Source organism: Paroedura picta, chromosome 18 (genome assembly GCF_049243985.1).
Source record: "Paroedura picta isolate Pp20150507F chromosome 18, Ppicta_v3.0, whole genome shotgun sequence".
NCBI classification, from domain to species: Eukaryota; Metazoa; Chordata; class Lepidosauria; order Squamata; family Gekkonidae; genus Paroedura; species Paroedura picta.
In genome coordinates this window covers 2,020,763-2,034,892 of record NC_135386.1, presented here as the reverse complement: position 1 = coordinate 2,034,892, position 14,130 = coordinate 2,020,763, and the positions used below count along the sequence as shown (strand labels likewise).

The 14,130-nt window shown below is 52.1% G+C and overlaps 2 protein-coding genes and 1 long non-coding RNA gene across 4 annotated transcripts; 1 reads left to right on the top strand and 2 right to left on the bottom strand.

The window, feature by feature from the left end:
• The first annotated feature begins 131 nt into the window (after positions 1–131).
• On the top strand, positions 132–3,542 carry LOC143828123 (uncharacterized). Its single transcript, XR_013227515.1, has 5 exons — positions 132–270; positions 1,578–1,653; positions 2,100–2,178; positions 2,732–2,821; positions 3,425–3,542. It is a non-coding gene; the product is annotated as an uncharacterized LOC143828123 (long non-coding RNA).
• A 385-nt stretch (positions 3,543–3,927) lies between these two features.
• Positions 3,928–9,091, bottom strand: MAPDA (N6-Methyl-AMP deaminase). The gene is made up of 10 exons (XM_077318369.1): positions 8,949–9,091; positions 8,294–8,424; positions 7,889–7,949; positions 7,555–7,642; positions 7,250–7,331; positions 6,557–6,683; positions 6,372–6,452; positions 5,854–5,992; positions 4,724–4,824; positions 3,928–4,580 (listed from the first exon to the last, which is right to left on the bottom strand). The coding sequence occupies exons 1-10, from the start codon at positions 9,000–9,002 to the stop codon at positions 4,389–4,391; spliced, it is 1,056 nt and encodes a 351-aa protein (XP_077174484.1). The 5' UTR covers positions 9,003–9,091; the 3' UTR covers positions 3,928–4,388.
• A 1,232-nt stretch (positions 9,092–10,323) lies between these two features.
• TM2D3 (TM2 domain containing 3) lies at positions 10,324–14,042 on the bottom strand. Of its 2 annotated transcripts, none has more exons than XM_077318370.1 (6): positions 13,868–14,042; positions 13,125–13,232; positions 12,455–12,636; positions 11,632–11,791; positions 11,456–11,531; positions 10,324–10,952 (listed from the first exon to the last, which is right to left on the bottom strand). In XM_077318370.1, the coding sequence occupies exons 1-6, from the start codon at positions 13,953–13,955 to the stop codon at positions 10,787–10,789; spliced, it is 780 nt and encodes a 259-aa protein (XP_077174485.1). In that variant the 5' UTR covers positions 13,956–14,042; the 3' UTR covers positions 10,324–10,786. The 2 variants fall into 2 exon arrangements, with proteins under 2 accessions (XP_077174485.1, XP_077174486.1); XM_077318371.1 differs by having other exon boundaries at positions 12,455–12,612.
• Positions 14,043–14,130: the final 88 nt, after the last annotated feature.

Below are 14,130 nucleotides of genomic sequence, written 5' to 3'. Positions count from 1 at the left end.
GGGACCTACAGCGTTCGGAAGAGGGCTGTTTTTCCTGCAGCAACAGGTGGAACTATGCACCGCTCGCCTTTGACAAGTTCTAGTTCATAATGCACCTCGCCATCACAGTGACACCGTGCACTGACCCAGCCAATGGCCTTCAAACATGGGTCATTGTGAGATCATCATCCTTAGTAATATTTCTGGAGCAAAAAAAAAAAACCTCTCAGAGCAGTCAACTCCGGGGCCAGCCAAGATCTAGGACCACCACAACATGGCGCTCTCCCAGCGGTGAGTTCCCCAGATGTCATTGGGAACATTTCCACATGAGCAGTCATCCTAACTATGCAGTCTAGAGGAATTTGTCCCGTCCTCTTCTCCAGCAGAACGGAAACTCAGAAGCCTGGGGCCTGTATTGGTTCGGTCGGAGCAAAGGTCCTGTTTTTGGAAGGACAGCTTCCTTGGGTTTATTAGAGAAAGAAGAGAATCTTTCCTGGAAATGAGGGATAGATGATTTAAAGACGGTGCCCTTGTCCCACTCTTCAGATATGCCAGTATTGTCCTCAGGTCTCCTGGTGGCTCCTTGCTAGACTTCGTGCTGTTCATCCTGCCCTCATTTAAAACGTTTATTTGCCCCCTTTCGGCCTTGTGGAACTCAAGGGGGCTTCAAGTAGTCCTCATCCCAAACCTTCTGCTAGCCCAACCTGCTGTTAAGATCATGAGAGAAGCAGTGTTGCATCAGACCAGTCCAAACTCTGGCCCACCAGCAGGGCCAGAACTCCAGAAGCCCTCTCATCCTTGCCCCCCAAGCACCAAGAACATAAGGGAAGCCCTGTCGGATCAGGCCAAGGGGCTCCTTTATCCAAAACTCTGTGTTACACAATGGCCAAAATCAAGGCCATCTGGAGGTCCACCAAGCAGGGCTAGAACAACATAAACCCTTCCACTGTGGTCCTCCTAGCACCAAGGAGACAGAGCATTATGAAAACATAAGAGAAGCCAATGGCCCATCCAGTCCCACACTCTGTCACGCAGTGGCCAAAACCCCAGGGGCCATCAGGAGGTCTACCTCCGTACATCTATTGTCATGACCTAGATCAGCCAGGCTGGCCAGATCTCATAGCTGGGTCGGTCCTGGTTAGTCTTTGAATGGGAGACCACCCAGGAGGTCCAGGGTTACTAAGCAGGGGGGCGGGCAAGGGCAAACCACTCTGGTTATCTCTTGCCTTGACCTGGAAGTCTCAGGCTGGTCCAATCTCATCGGACCTCAGAACCTCAGCAGTGTCACTCCCAGCTGGTGCTTGGGTGGGGTTCCTGCCGAGGAAGTCCCGGGTTCTTACTCAGAGGCAGTCAATAGAAACCGCCTATGTTGCCTTGAAAACCCTATGGCCGTAAGTCTGTCCAAACCGGTGTTAAGTTGGTCCAAAGACGAGGGCTATATAGTTCCAGAGTGGAACCTTCAGGTCCTTGCTGAGCTTGCTCCGGCCACTGGTGCTTGACTCTTTGATTGAGGTGGTCTCTCTAAAGTTTTTGACTTTCATCTGCTGCAACCCGCCATTCCGGGGACCCTCGCTCATCTCCTGTTGTGTCGTCCGCAGTGGGGTTACGCCTCCGTACGCCATCTCCCCAGATTACAGCCTCCATAAACCAGCTAACCTCTACATTCCGAGCTCGGTAAGTACAGCTTCCTCCTTCCGTTGGGCAATGGTTATGAATCCCCACTTTGGGGCTGGCAGATCTGGGTTGGGAGATTCCTGGAGATTTGGGTGGAGGGTATCTGAGGAGGGTCGGGTTTGGAAGGGTCCCAAGATCAAGGTCTTTCCCATCCCTTCCTGTCTGGTCCTTTCAGCTGGAGATGCCGGGGATTGAACCTGGGACCTTCTGCAGGCCAAGCAGAGACTATTACACTGAGCCAGGTCCCAGATCAAAGTTTTTTCTCATCACCTCCTGCCTGGTCTTTTTAGCTGGAGACGCCGGGGATTGAACCTGGGACCTTCTGCCTGCCAAGCAGGGGCTCTACCCCTGAGCCACAGCCCCTTCCACTTTCAGCTGCTGTCCCTGAATTTCTGCTTCACCTTCTGCTCTCCTGTGGTGCTAATTTTATTCTTGTTTTCTTAAAGATTGTGGACAATCGTGGCTTTATGAGAGAAAGTATTAAGCACCGGGGAGGCATGATAATTGATAGGAGCCACACCTCAAGTAAGAGAAGTTTTTGAACTAAGCTGCAGCTTTTGAGATGCCATTGCCACGTATAACCTCAGCTGCCACAATCCCATCTTGCGGAGGAAGGCGGTTCATGGAAAGTCAGTGGGCGGGGCTCTTGCTCAGCCACGTTTCTGATTGGCCAACGGAGACTGACTGGCTGTGCGGTGCGAAAGAACGTTATTGGCCACGACCACCACGTCGCCTTCATTCTCTCCCCTCCCCTCGCCTTGTACTTGGGAATCCTCTGAGTGGTTGGCTCCGCCCCTGCGCAGCCGCCATTTTGGGCATTGTGCCCACCAGCCCCGGAGACAGAACTCCAAAGGTGTCCATGGAATAAAAAAATACATCCGGTTAGGATGACGAGTTCAAATCCCCGTTGAAGTTCACTGGGGAATGTTTACCTCTTTCTCTCCCTGACCTTCCCCGTACTTTCTTGTGCAGTTAAAATGTTAGGTGCCATTTTTGGAATAACTCGCAGGGAGGGTATTGTGTCTCCTTTTGCCGATCTGCCTTTAAAACGGCCGTTTTGGTTTTCCTTGTCTTGCAGCGTCTGGCCCTTTGTGGGAGGAGAAATGGATCAATTATGTCCATGTGGTAAATTCCATCAAACCCTGGAGAACGGCAGGCAAGCCCTTTGGTCAGTGGCCTTTCTTGCAGCCGTCGTCGTCCTCCTTCCTTTTTTAGGTCGCAGCTCAGATATGGCGAAGCTGCCGTTTGCCCGTCCGGGTATCATCTACTCAGACCGGCAGCCGCTCCCCAGGGTCTCAGGTTGGGCTTTTCACACCACCTTCTGCTTGGCAATTTTTCACGGCGGATTGAACCTGGGACCTTCCGCATGCCAAGCAGAGGCTCTGCTGTGGAGCCATGGCCCCTCTGGATTACAGGGCCCTGGGTCACACGTGTGCGATCCAGGGCCAACGTCCATGCTTGACTGATGTGCTTAAACAGCCTCCCTGTTCCCCAAGGTCAGTTGGATCCAGGGGCATGCAAGGTCGCTAAGAGGCAAGGGGCAGAACTAAGGTGACCAAATTCTCGGGGGTCCGTGCAGCTGGGCCTGCCTTGTATCAGGAGAGGGGGCTGGTGAGACACGAACAGCATTGCCCTCCAAGAAGCCTCCGGAGCTCCAACAGGGAGGGACAAAAGTTCCTAAGTGGGGGAGGAAAGGGCCCCCAGGTCTTCCTTCACGGTCTGCCATCAGGGGCAGGGAAATTTAAATGCCTCTCTCCTCCGTCTTCTGCAGTGTGTGACCGACTCTGGCTCTGGACTAGCTAAAAGCAAGAAACAAAGAGGAGGAAACGCGGGCCGAGAACAGAGGCGTCCTCCGCTCCAATAAACCACTTATGCTAAACACAACGAAAGCCCTCGTTTACTGTCATGTGTCGATAAAACAACCCTGCGAGGGAACTGGAAGGGGGCTTAGCAGTTAAATGTGTCAGCCGAGGAACAGAGAGACCCAGGTTCAAATTCAGACTCGGGCCTTTGCCTCCTCCCAGGGTCATTATGAGGATGAAACAGAGCCCAGGAGAACCACGGGAAGCATTCTGGAGAGAAAGGCAGGAGAGCTGAGTTCGAATGCCGACTCGACTCTGATCTTGAGGGGGTCGCGCACCCTCAGCCTAACCGCAAAAGCTACCCTGGGGGGAAAGGCAGACAATAAAATAAATAAGAGTCACCATCTGGGTCGGAAAACCAAACGAACAATTACCAGCTTACATCTGAGACTGAGAAATGTTCCTGGATATAGAGTTTTTAAAAAATTATTTATTATTATATTTATATACCGCCCTCCCCTGAGGCTCATATGTTCTGCCTTTCTCCCCCAACAGGTAGGAATCAGTGTATCTGTTCAACAGAATTAAAACATCAAAACATTTCCCTATTTTGGACAGCGCCTCGGAGGAAGGGGTTGCAATTTTGTTTCTACCGTTCACCGGTATTTTTTTTTTAACTCCCTGCAATGGAAAGCTAGCATGCCAAGGAAAACAGCTCCGCTCAGCCTTCACCCTAACACACTAGCTTTCTAGTGCAGGGATTTTGGAAGTTATGGGCGGGAGGAAGAATATATCAGCAATTCAGGCTGATACGGTTCAGTGTGAAGCAGTCCACCTTCATGGCTTAAATTTACAGAACATACCGACCGCCTCCAAGAGCACCGTCTCCACGAACACGCCACGGGTTCAGCGGTCCTGGACATCCCGACTGAGCTACTTCAGCAGGGACGGTTTCAGTTGGTTCCACTTTCCCTTGAGCTCTGCTTTGGTGCGGGCGTCAGCAAAAATGTAGTCGATGGCGGCGTAAGAGAGGTCCCACGCCTGTGTTTGGGATAGCTGAAACGTCTTTGCAACCAGCCGATACTCCTGAGAGAGGTCCGTCGCGAAAACGCCTTTATCGTCGGTCTATCGGGGGGGGGGGAAACGGGGGGGGAGAGACGGACCGCATCCAGCCCAGAGGTTAGTGCCGGTTGCTCTTCTGCCTTCTCCTTCAACAGCCACCCATTTCTGGCCTGTCTCCCCACATTTGGGGGTTGCAGGCAACTTACGCAAAGCACGACAGGATGCCCCGCGCTGTACCAGAATCCAAAATGGTGGAGTTCGCTTGAAGACACGGTCTGCCCTTTGAGGTTGGAGGTCACGCAGAGCTCTATGGGGGGTAAAAAAAAACAAAACCTGTGTTAATAAAGGGTAGGTGCACAAGGGGTTTCGATTTTTTATACTTTAAGGCCAGCTGGATTGGAGTCCAGTAACGCCGTCAGACCAACAAGATTTTTAGGTATAAGCGTGTGAGAATCAACACTCCAGATATCTGATGAAGGGAGCTCTGCCTCTTGAAAGCTCCTACCTGGGGAATCTTGTTGGTGTTTCTGGTGTTGATGGGCTTGAATCAGGCTCTTCTGCTACAGATTAGCCCGGCTACCCTCCGGAACCATCTTCCACTTAAGGGCAGGTCAAATCCTTATAATTAAACCCAGTATTTGTATCCCTGCTCACCTGCTCCTTTATATAAGCTGAGAAAGGGGATCACGCAAATCACGTAGGGATAAAGCTGGAAAATGTACGCAGGAGAGAGACACCACGGGTCAAAGGAGAAACATAGGCCTCTAAGCCCCACTGTGAGAATTCTGTGGGGCTGACCTAAAAAGATCTCTGCTCCTTCCAGAACAGATCTTTTTTCTTCTACAGCTCCACCTGGTGGAACACTGGGGAGGGTTTCCCCCCTTGGTTTTGTAACATCTGGCCAGATGGAAGTTCTGGGGAACTTTGAATCTTCCACACTGTCGCATCATTCTGTTCTTGGCCTTAGAAAGCCCAACATCCCTAGACCTAAAGGACACCCCTCCCCATAACCCTCGGATCACAGAAGTGCCCGTATAGTCCTCAAACAAGGGGCGCAGTATCTTTAGGGTCATGCAGGCAGGACGGCACGTGTCTGAAAGCGGAGTCCAGTGCCACATGGCAAAACCACAGAGTTCTATAGCAGAATCCTAGAGTGCCACACCACCATGATGAGGTCACTTCCTGGCTCCGCCAGAAGTGACACCCTGAAATGGGCATGATGCCTATTTGCGTCTCAGCCCCTCCCTAACGTCCCACCAGGCTGCAGCAGGAAGTGGCTGCAGGCGGCTACAAGGAGAAGGTTGAATCCTCGCGCCCTTGAGCCTTCGATTCATACCCAGGGGCACGCGTTGCCTTCTGACAAGCTGCACGAGATCGTCAGACGCCGGCGACAAAGAACGGAGGAAGGTCCCATGTCCAATACGGTCAGGAGGGAGGCCCAGGAGGAGTTTGGTCTCTTTGTCCTGGCCAGGGGTCTAAAAGGAGAGTGACAGCTGGAGTGGTCCCGGAATTACAACCGATCTCCAGCCTATGAGGAGAAAATAACAGCCTCCGAGAGCAAGACTCTATGGTATACCAGAAAGTATGCTCTGTGACGCCGTATCCCATAGATCTAGCCCTAAGTCCCCCCAGGAGACTCCCTGCAAAAATCCATGGATTTAGGAAGACAGAGCTGGTCTCAAAACAAAACCCAACCCTCCCTGAATCAGAATTATGGGGCATTTTTTAAAAGGACCCCCACCCACTCATGGGGTTTTCACCCCCGCCTAGCCCCATCACTTTCAGTAAGAGCTTTCCCTACAAGCCCCCGTAGAGGAGCCCCAATCCGGCACGGAGCCAAGCGCAGAGCCTCACTTCCGAGAGGTGTATCGCCAACCGCAGGCCTGCGTTTCTTGCTTCCAGGAGGGGCTCCAAGAAGTCCTGGCCATGTCCTGCCTGGGAGATAAAGGTGTGACAAAAATGGCGTTTAAGTCAGGGAAGCCCCTCCCCGAATCTCAGGAGGATGCGCGATTATTACGTTTGTAAAAAAAAACCCTCACCGTTGGATTCCCGCTGAAGTCAAGCCCAGCGACGATGCCGTCTGTGGAAAGTAGGAACTCCCCCGCCAGCTTCACGGTCTCTTTGGCGACGGCCGGTCCCCCTCTTCGGTCCACAGAAATGAGAAACCTGGAGCCCAGGATTCCCCCCCTCGCGTTACTAGGTGGTACTTTCCAGTCTCCTCCTGTATCCTGATTGGCTGGATGGGAGACTTCCTGCTCCTCTAAGCCCACTTCCTCCCTGCTTGCCTCCAAAACAGACTCTTACTCTCTCTCTCCTCTTGATATACAAAGGTGTTTCTTTTCTAAATAAAACTATTGTATGTTTTTAAGCCTCCTCTGGCCCCACCCCTCAAATTTGTTCGTAATACATTTTTAAGAAGAGTTGGTTTTTATATCCTGCTTTTCACTGCCTGCAGGAGTCTCAAAACAGCTGAGAATCGCCTTCCCTTCCTCTCCCCACAATAGACACCCGAGGAGGTAGATGCGGCTGAGAGAGCTCTAACCGGACTGCTCGGTCAGAACAGCTCTATCAGGACTGTGACTAGCCCAAGGTCACGGGAAGGAGCGGGGAATCAAACCCAGCCCGCCAGATCAGAGGCCGCCGCTCTTAACCACCACACCAAGCTGGATCTTGTTTTGGACAATTCCACCCGTGAGACTAAAGAGCAAGACGACCTCCACCTTTGACCTTACCTAACCTCAATATCCAGCTCTTCTTCTCGGCATTGCCGTATCCCTTCAAGCACAGCTTCCACATACGCTCTTTGGGTCATTCCTAAGGAAAACGGGGCTAGGTGAGATCTGTGTCCGTGTAAAGCGTCCCCAAATGTAAGCAAACACCTGAGGACAATCCAGAATTTTGTTTTCCAGCAAGAGCTGGGGACAGCTGCAGGCAGCTGTACCTGAATGCAGACATTGCCAAAGATTCTTGGATGTGTCATTTCTTATCAGCGAGAGCATAAGATTAGAAAAAGAGACAAAACCCAAGCAGGTGTTACCTGTGGCTGGTTCCTCTCTGGGTGTGCTCCTTAACTCCAGGTATTTGACACCGTCAGCAGCAAATTCACGAATAACATCCTTGGTTACCTGAAAGCAGAATGTTTTTGCCGCTGAAGGAGGGGTCTGGCTCAAAGGCCTTTTAAAAAACTAGGGCCTGGTGAGCCATTCATTTCTACATTTCCTGTTCATAGAAGGAGGATTTATAACCCCAATTTACCTTAAGGAGACTCAAAGCGGCTTACAAACCCGTTTCCCTTCCTCTCCCCAAAACAGGCACCTTGTGAGGGAGGTCGGGCTGAGAGGACTTCTTAAAAAAAATCTGAATTCGCTTACCATCAATATGTCTTCCGTCCTATTGGTCACTTGATGGATGATCCGAAACATCTCAAAGCATCTGAAAGAATTATAAGGTGAAAAAGAGAAACACCCTGAAAAACACATTGGCAACCAGGCTGTGCAGTTCTCTCCCACTGGGTTTATCTTGACTGCAGACCCATGCATTTTGGAGCACACAACTGTACTGCTTAAAGCCCAAACGCTCCTCAAATAAAGGTTTGCAAAGACAGAAAGGGACATGTCGCAGGGCCTTCTTGGTGGCTGCCCCCCAACTCTGTGGAGACTTGATTTTCCCATGCTGGCCCAGCCCTGAGCCTACAGCAGAGACAGACTCCATCCCAAATCTCCAGAAATCCCCCCCCCCTCAAAACCTTCAACCCCACAAAAACGTCAAGGGCTCACTCTTCGAGACTCCTTTTCTCCCCCTTGTCCACCACCGTCATGCCACGATGCACCTGAAGATGAGGTTTCTGCGCCATTAATTTCTTCATTGTCTCCGGACTGATAGAGCCATTCAAGTGAGCGTGGAGTTCCTGGCTCAGGAGTAAATCAGCGTTTAGTTTAGCCTCCCCTCTTTGCCTGGGCCACCAAGATAATTTCCTTTGGGGTGTTTAATGGAAGCCAAATGCCTTTCCCCTTCTTTGCAGGCAAGAGAGCTCTGTTCCCCCGGAGAAAAGGGCTGCTTTGGAGGGGGGGGGGGACTACGGCAGTGGACCTTGCTGATAGGGATGCCAGCCTCCAGGTGGGACCTGGGGATCCCCTGGAATGACAGCTCCTCTGCAGACTACAGAGATGTTCCCCCACCCCCGCGTCCCAGAAAAGGGCTCTGCTTTGGAGGGTGGGCACTGCATGTTGCTGCTAGGAAGACCAGCTTCCAGGTGGGACCCCAGTTTTCTCCCCTGGAGAACTTGGCTGCATGGGAGCTTTTATCCTCCCGGGCTCCACCCCCAAAAGCCTGCGGGCAATTCTCCACCCAGAACCGGCCAAAGTTGCTTTCCTTCCCCTGCAGCACTCCTGCCAGAGCGCCCGGCCAGGGAGGGGTTAATCCTGGGCTCACCACTTTGGGCAACTTCTGGAAAAAGCGGTGCGCCTCCTTCTCCTCCCCCTCCATGGCGCTGGCGGCTGCAGCTTCCCTCCTTCCAGCAAGGAGGAGGAGGAGTTGGAGGCCGGGCCCAGCAAAGACCCTCCTTCATCGGGGTGGGGCCTCGCCCAGCTGCCTGGCAGGCAGGGAAGGAACGAAGGAGGCCGTAGCCCCGGGCGTGCAGGGTTGCCAGCCTCCAGGCCGGGCCTGGAAATCTCCCGCTATTTAGGGAGCAGTTCCTCTGGAGGCGTTGGCAAGGGGACTCTAGGGACACATCTGGAGATTCGGGGGGTGAACTTTGGCGAGGGCAGAATTGGGGAGAAGGAGCGCCACAAGGTCCAATCCCCTAGAGCACAAATGGCCACACCGTGGCTCCCCGGAGACTACAATTCCCATGAGCCCCTGCCAGCATGTAATCCAGGGACACCTCGAGAGCCACAGGTTGGCCCCCTCTGCTCTGGGGGGGTTGTACCTTTCTTTCCCCAATCCTGCCCTCGCCAAGCTCCACCCCCAAAATCTCCAAGGAGTTCCCAAACCAGAGCTGTCAATCTTAAGGGCCCCTTGTGGCAAGATGGAGGTTGTAGCTCTGCACTAGAACCTGGAGTCAGTCTCCCGTGTAGGGTTGCCAGCCTCCAGGTGTAGCCTGGAGAGCTTTTACCGGGGAGATCAGTTCCCTTGTTTACGGCAAAAAATCCCACAGGGCGCTTCCATGGGACCCTAATTTTTTTTTCAGTTATGGAACTCTCAAAGATGGCTAAACCTAAGTAACCTGATGGCTGTAACCTGAGTAACCGCCCATTTCAAGCTCGGTTATTCTCCTTAGAAAATTATTGCATTCGCTCATGGGATGGGGTGCTGGTAGAAAGCTTGGCCCAGTGGCAGCGACAAGAGATGAAGAGGGCAGCATTGCCCCCCCCCCCCCCCCGGCACCCTGGACTTTCTTGGAGTATGTCTCCCATCTAAATACGAACTACTAGCTGCTGAGCTTCCGGGATCTGACAAGATCAGGCCAGCCTGGGCCATCCAGGTCAGTCACCTGTTTTATAAGGCTACGTGGAACATTTCATCTCAAGGCCACTGGTCGTCCCCTTCAAAGACAGTCCAATAATAAGATTCCCCGCAGTTACGCAACCCCTCTCCCTTCACGAGGTTGCTGCATTCCTTCTGCTTTCCGCACATTTCACGTTACAGAACAATTCAAAGGGAAGATGCAGCTGAGGTGGTGAGAAATCCTGCTGGAAAGATTGCGTGTTGTAACTTGGATTTTTGGGATAATGGGGGGGGGGGGAGATTCAAGTGGGTTGCTGTGCTGGTTTGGAGTAGCAGAACAAAGTTCGAGTCCAGGGGTGCCTTTAAGTCCAAGAAGTTTTTATTCAAGGTATGTGCTTTCATGCGTGTGCACGCTTCAAACAATGAAATGGAAATCACTAGAATATATACATAAGGAGAGAGTCAATGGGGAGGGGGGGAATGAGTTCTTCCGAAGCAAGTTTAGGAAATGGGCTTGCAGCTCCCGTAAGTGCGGATTAGTGACTTCTGTCCAAGAAAACAGCTTGTCCTTGTGCAACTTAAAACATTTTTCACAGAAAAAAAAAAACAAATAAGGTGCATCTGAAACGTCAATGGAAACAGGAAAGCACAGCTAAAGGACCCATCCTTCTTATTTTACCTTCAGTTAAAGGCGGGCTAAGTACAGATACTGTACATTAAATGTATGCGCTCTAAGGAAATGCGCACGTCTAGGTCTACATTCCGAGGTCCGGTTTGTGTCCTTCCTGGGGCCAACCTGAGTCCGGTGCCTGCCACGGCAGCACTCAGATGTAGAGGGAGCCGTCGGCGGGGCCCACGTAACCAACCCCAATGAGAAGAACGTCGATCAGGGTCCAAATCCCCAGGCCGCCAAAGCTGAAGAGCTTGCCGAGGCCCTCCCGCCACTGGCCCAAGTAGAAGCGATCCGCTCCGAAGCCGCCGAGGGTGATGCTGGAAAACGCAACACGGGGACGAGTAAATGGCCAACATCCACCTGGTGGCCCGCTTGGCCCATTTCGATCCCCAAAGAAAGGCAATTAGATTGTGTTGTACAAACTGGGGGTTACAAGGGGAGCTGGCAGGGGCTCGTGGGAATTGTAGTCCATGGGCATCTGGAGAAACAAGAGTTTGGCCAATCCTGTCTGGTCCTTCTGACCCTCCAGTGGCCACTGGTGTTATTGCAAACATGGGGAAACCAGTTACATTACCCTGCCTAACAAAAGCCCAACCTGCTTCCTGAAAAGCTCAGCAGGCACCAAGGGAAGTACAGGTGGGTGCCACGTTGGGAACGCAGTTCTATAAGCACTGGCTATTGGAGCCCAGAATACTGAACAGTTAAGAGACAGGCCGGTTTTCAGTTCTCCCACTGGCTTTTGCGCTTCTGTTCTTAGCGCTCCACGTTCACACACACTGGATGACCCAGAGAAACCAGGAAACAAGTATTCCCGCCCTACCTTAGGGCCAAAGCCGTCGACCACTTGTAGCCTCCCGTCCAGTTGCAGTAAAGCATCTTGGGGAAGGTTCGGTTACCTTTGAACAAATCAAGACATCAGTAAGCGAATGCCGAGTTGACAGAGGCAAGTCAGTGCAGCGGCCATGTCCCATTTGCCTCTTCCACAGCGCAGCTTACCTAGGCAGTGGATATGCTCCTTCACTGTGCAGTTGGCCCGGTACCGTTCCCGTGGACACGAGACCGTCCTGCAGTTGGTGGCATTGGAGCACACGTAATCGGATGGAGGAAGCTGCCAGCAAAACTGGCACGTCATGTTGATCACAAAGGTTTCCGGGCCCTGCGCAGGAAACAGTATCCAAGTCAGCCTTCCAGGAATAATCCGCAGGCTCGCTTTACCAACACATGTAACGAGAAAGCCTTCTTGCAATGTTGGGTACAAACAGCAAGCCGTTTTACTGAAAAATTGCACAATGCTCTCCATGGAAATTAGGAATGAAAAGAAATGGGGTTTCTCAACAGGGCAGAAAATAATTGTTTGTTTGGGGAGGTCTGAAGTATTTGGAGAAGAGCTGGTTCTTTACACACCGCTTTTCACTACCCGAAGGAGTCCTTAACCCCAACAGACACCCTGTGAGGTAGGTGGGGCTAAGAGAGCTCTGACAGAACTGCTCTGTGAGAACAGCTCTAAGAAAAGTTATATATGTGATGTATAAAAGGGGGGGGATCACAAACTGAGCTTCACTGAAGAGCACTTGCCAAGGTCCGAGTCTGGCTTAACCAGGATACCACATCAACTTCACCTTAGAGCAAGGGTCCCCCCACACTTTTCAATCTGTGGGCACCTTTGGAATTCTGACACAGGGTGGGCTCGACCGCAACATGGCTCTGCAAGAGCTGGAACCAACCACAAACCAGCTACCACAGGAAGCCCGATTTTATGACTTGCTGGTCTTTGACCATATAATAAATTAATTTAACTAATTAACTTCTTAATACTTACAACACAGTGAACCTGTGCTTTGGCTTGACATTCAAAAAGGACCGGCTTTCCGTAGATGCAACTGTAATTCGTTTTGCAGGTCACACAATCTGGAGGCAAGCGGCTGCATGGCCCATTACTGGGGCACAGGTTCATATAAGGCGGGGTCCCCGTGGCCTCTGAAGAATTAAAACGCCATAAAACTTGGCACAAGAAGATGAGATAAAGAGAGCTGTTTTTCGTACCCCCCTTTTTACTACCCAAAAGGGTTTCAAAGCAGCTCATAATCACCTTCCCCTCCTCTCCCAACAGACAACTTGTAAGGCAGGTGGGGCTGAGAGAGCTCTAAGAGAACTGGGATTGACCCAAGGTCACCCAGGTGGCTGCATGTAGAGGACTAATGGGGAACTGAACCTGGTTCTTCTTTTTAGAGGGTGCCGCTCTGAACCACACCACCAAACTGGCAGCCTGAAATGCACAGAACCTTGCCACAATTGACATAATAGTAAGTTGCAGAACTGCACAACCCAGATCTACAAACGTTTGTGTGTGTGTGTGTGTTGGCGCTCACAAATAAAAGCATCTAATTTTTCACGTTTCGTTATTAAGCTCAGCGCCCAACAAGGTTCAAGAGGAGACCATTTGATTCTAAAGCAGAAAATTAAAATGTGCAGGCAAAAAAAGAATTTACCTGGTACTTTTGAAGCGGGAATGGGGGTGCTTCGGGGGAGTACTCTCAACTCTGGCCGAGGAGCTTGAGGATGAGACAGCTGAGCTTGCGTATGGGAGCTCAAGGAAGCTGGAGAGGGGGACAATGTACAAAAAAACCCCGTGATTCCACAGATGAAGAGTTCTGGAGAACTCTTGAAGCTTGAACATTTTTCTTGCATTACTTTGGTTGGCCTGAGCAAAGTGTATTGCACAGAGACTATTGGTCCATCAAGGTTAGTATTGCATACTCTGACTGGCAGCAGCTCTTCGGGGTCCCAGATCAAGGCCGTTCCCATCCCCTCCTGCCTGGTCCTTTCAACTGGAGATGCCACTGGGGATTGAACCGGGGACCTCCTGCATCCCACCAGAGCCACCAGCATTCCCATAACACACGAACAGACTAAGAGGACGCCCCCTGAACCAGCCCCTTGCTCTAGCAAGGCCAGCAAAACTGGACTGCCATGTCACCTCCAAGGCCAACCGAGATGTATGCAAGGGGTGAGCTCCCCAGTGCGTGCATGCACGCTTCCTCAGACAGGGCTCACCACAGTGCAGCTGAATGGGGGAAAGCCAAGGAGAAAACGGCCCCAGCAAACCGCCCTCCACAAAGACACTGAACCCCAAATACCGATTTGCTCTCCTAGCAAAGAAGTCGCGTCTAGCAACTGGCTCCCAGGCCCTCGATTTCCTCCCGGGGGGGGGTCGCCCTCTGCCCCCACTCACCCCTCCCGGAGAGCACCGAGAGCTGCGAGAGGAAGAGCCCGACGCGCCACAAGCCCCGGACCGCACGAGCCGCATCCAGCGCCGCCATCTTGCCTCATCCGGGGGCCTCCCGCCGGCTGACCCGAGCATGCGCAGAACGCATGCCGCCCCGCTCGTTCGCCGCCGGAGCCGCCATTTTGCCCACATCCGGGTCCTTTCCGTCCCTTCCTCCGACCAATCAGGGCCGCCATTTCGCGCATCCGGGTCCTTCTAATAATTTCTTC

What these genes read in the sequence shown, in the direction of transcription:
- MAPDA (XM_077318369.1), bottom strand. Translation starts at nt 9,002, where the DNA reads ATGGAGGGGGAGGAGAAGGAGGCGCACCGCTTTTTCCAGAAGTTGCCC. An exon ending in GAGAAAAGGAGTCTCGAAGA is followed by an intron (nt 7,950 to 8,293) that starts GTGAGCCCTTGA and finishes TAATTCTTTCAG; the next exon opens with ATGCTTTGAGATGTTTCGGA. An exon ending in ACTTCAGCGGGAATCCAACG is followed by an intron (nt 6,453 to 6,556) that starts GTGAGGGTTTTT and finishes TTTATCTCCCAG; the next exon opens with GCAGGACATGGCCAGGACTT.
- TM2D3 (XM_077318370.1), bottom strand. Translation starts at nt 13,955, where the DNA reads ATGGCGGCGCTGGATGCGGCTCGTGCGGTCCGGGGCTTGTGGCGCGTC. An exon ending in CTCGGTGCTCTCCGGGAGGG is followed by an intron (nt 13,233 to 13,867) that starts GTGAGTGGGGGC and finishes CCCCCTCTCCAG; the next exon opens with CTTCCTTGAGCTCCCATACG. An exon ending in TCGACGGCTTTGGCCCTAAG is followed by an intron (nt 10,953 to 11,455) that starts GTAGGGCGGGAA and finishes TGCGTTTTCCAG; the next exon opens with CATCACCCTCGGCGGCTTCG.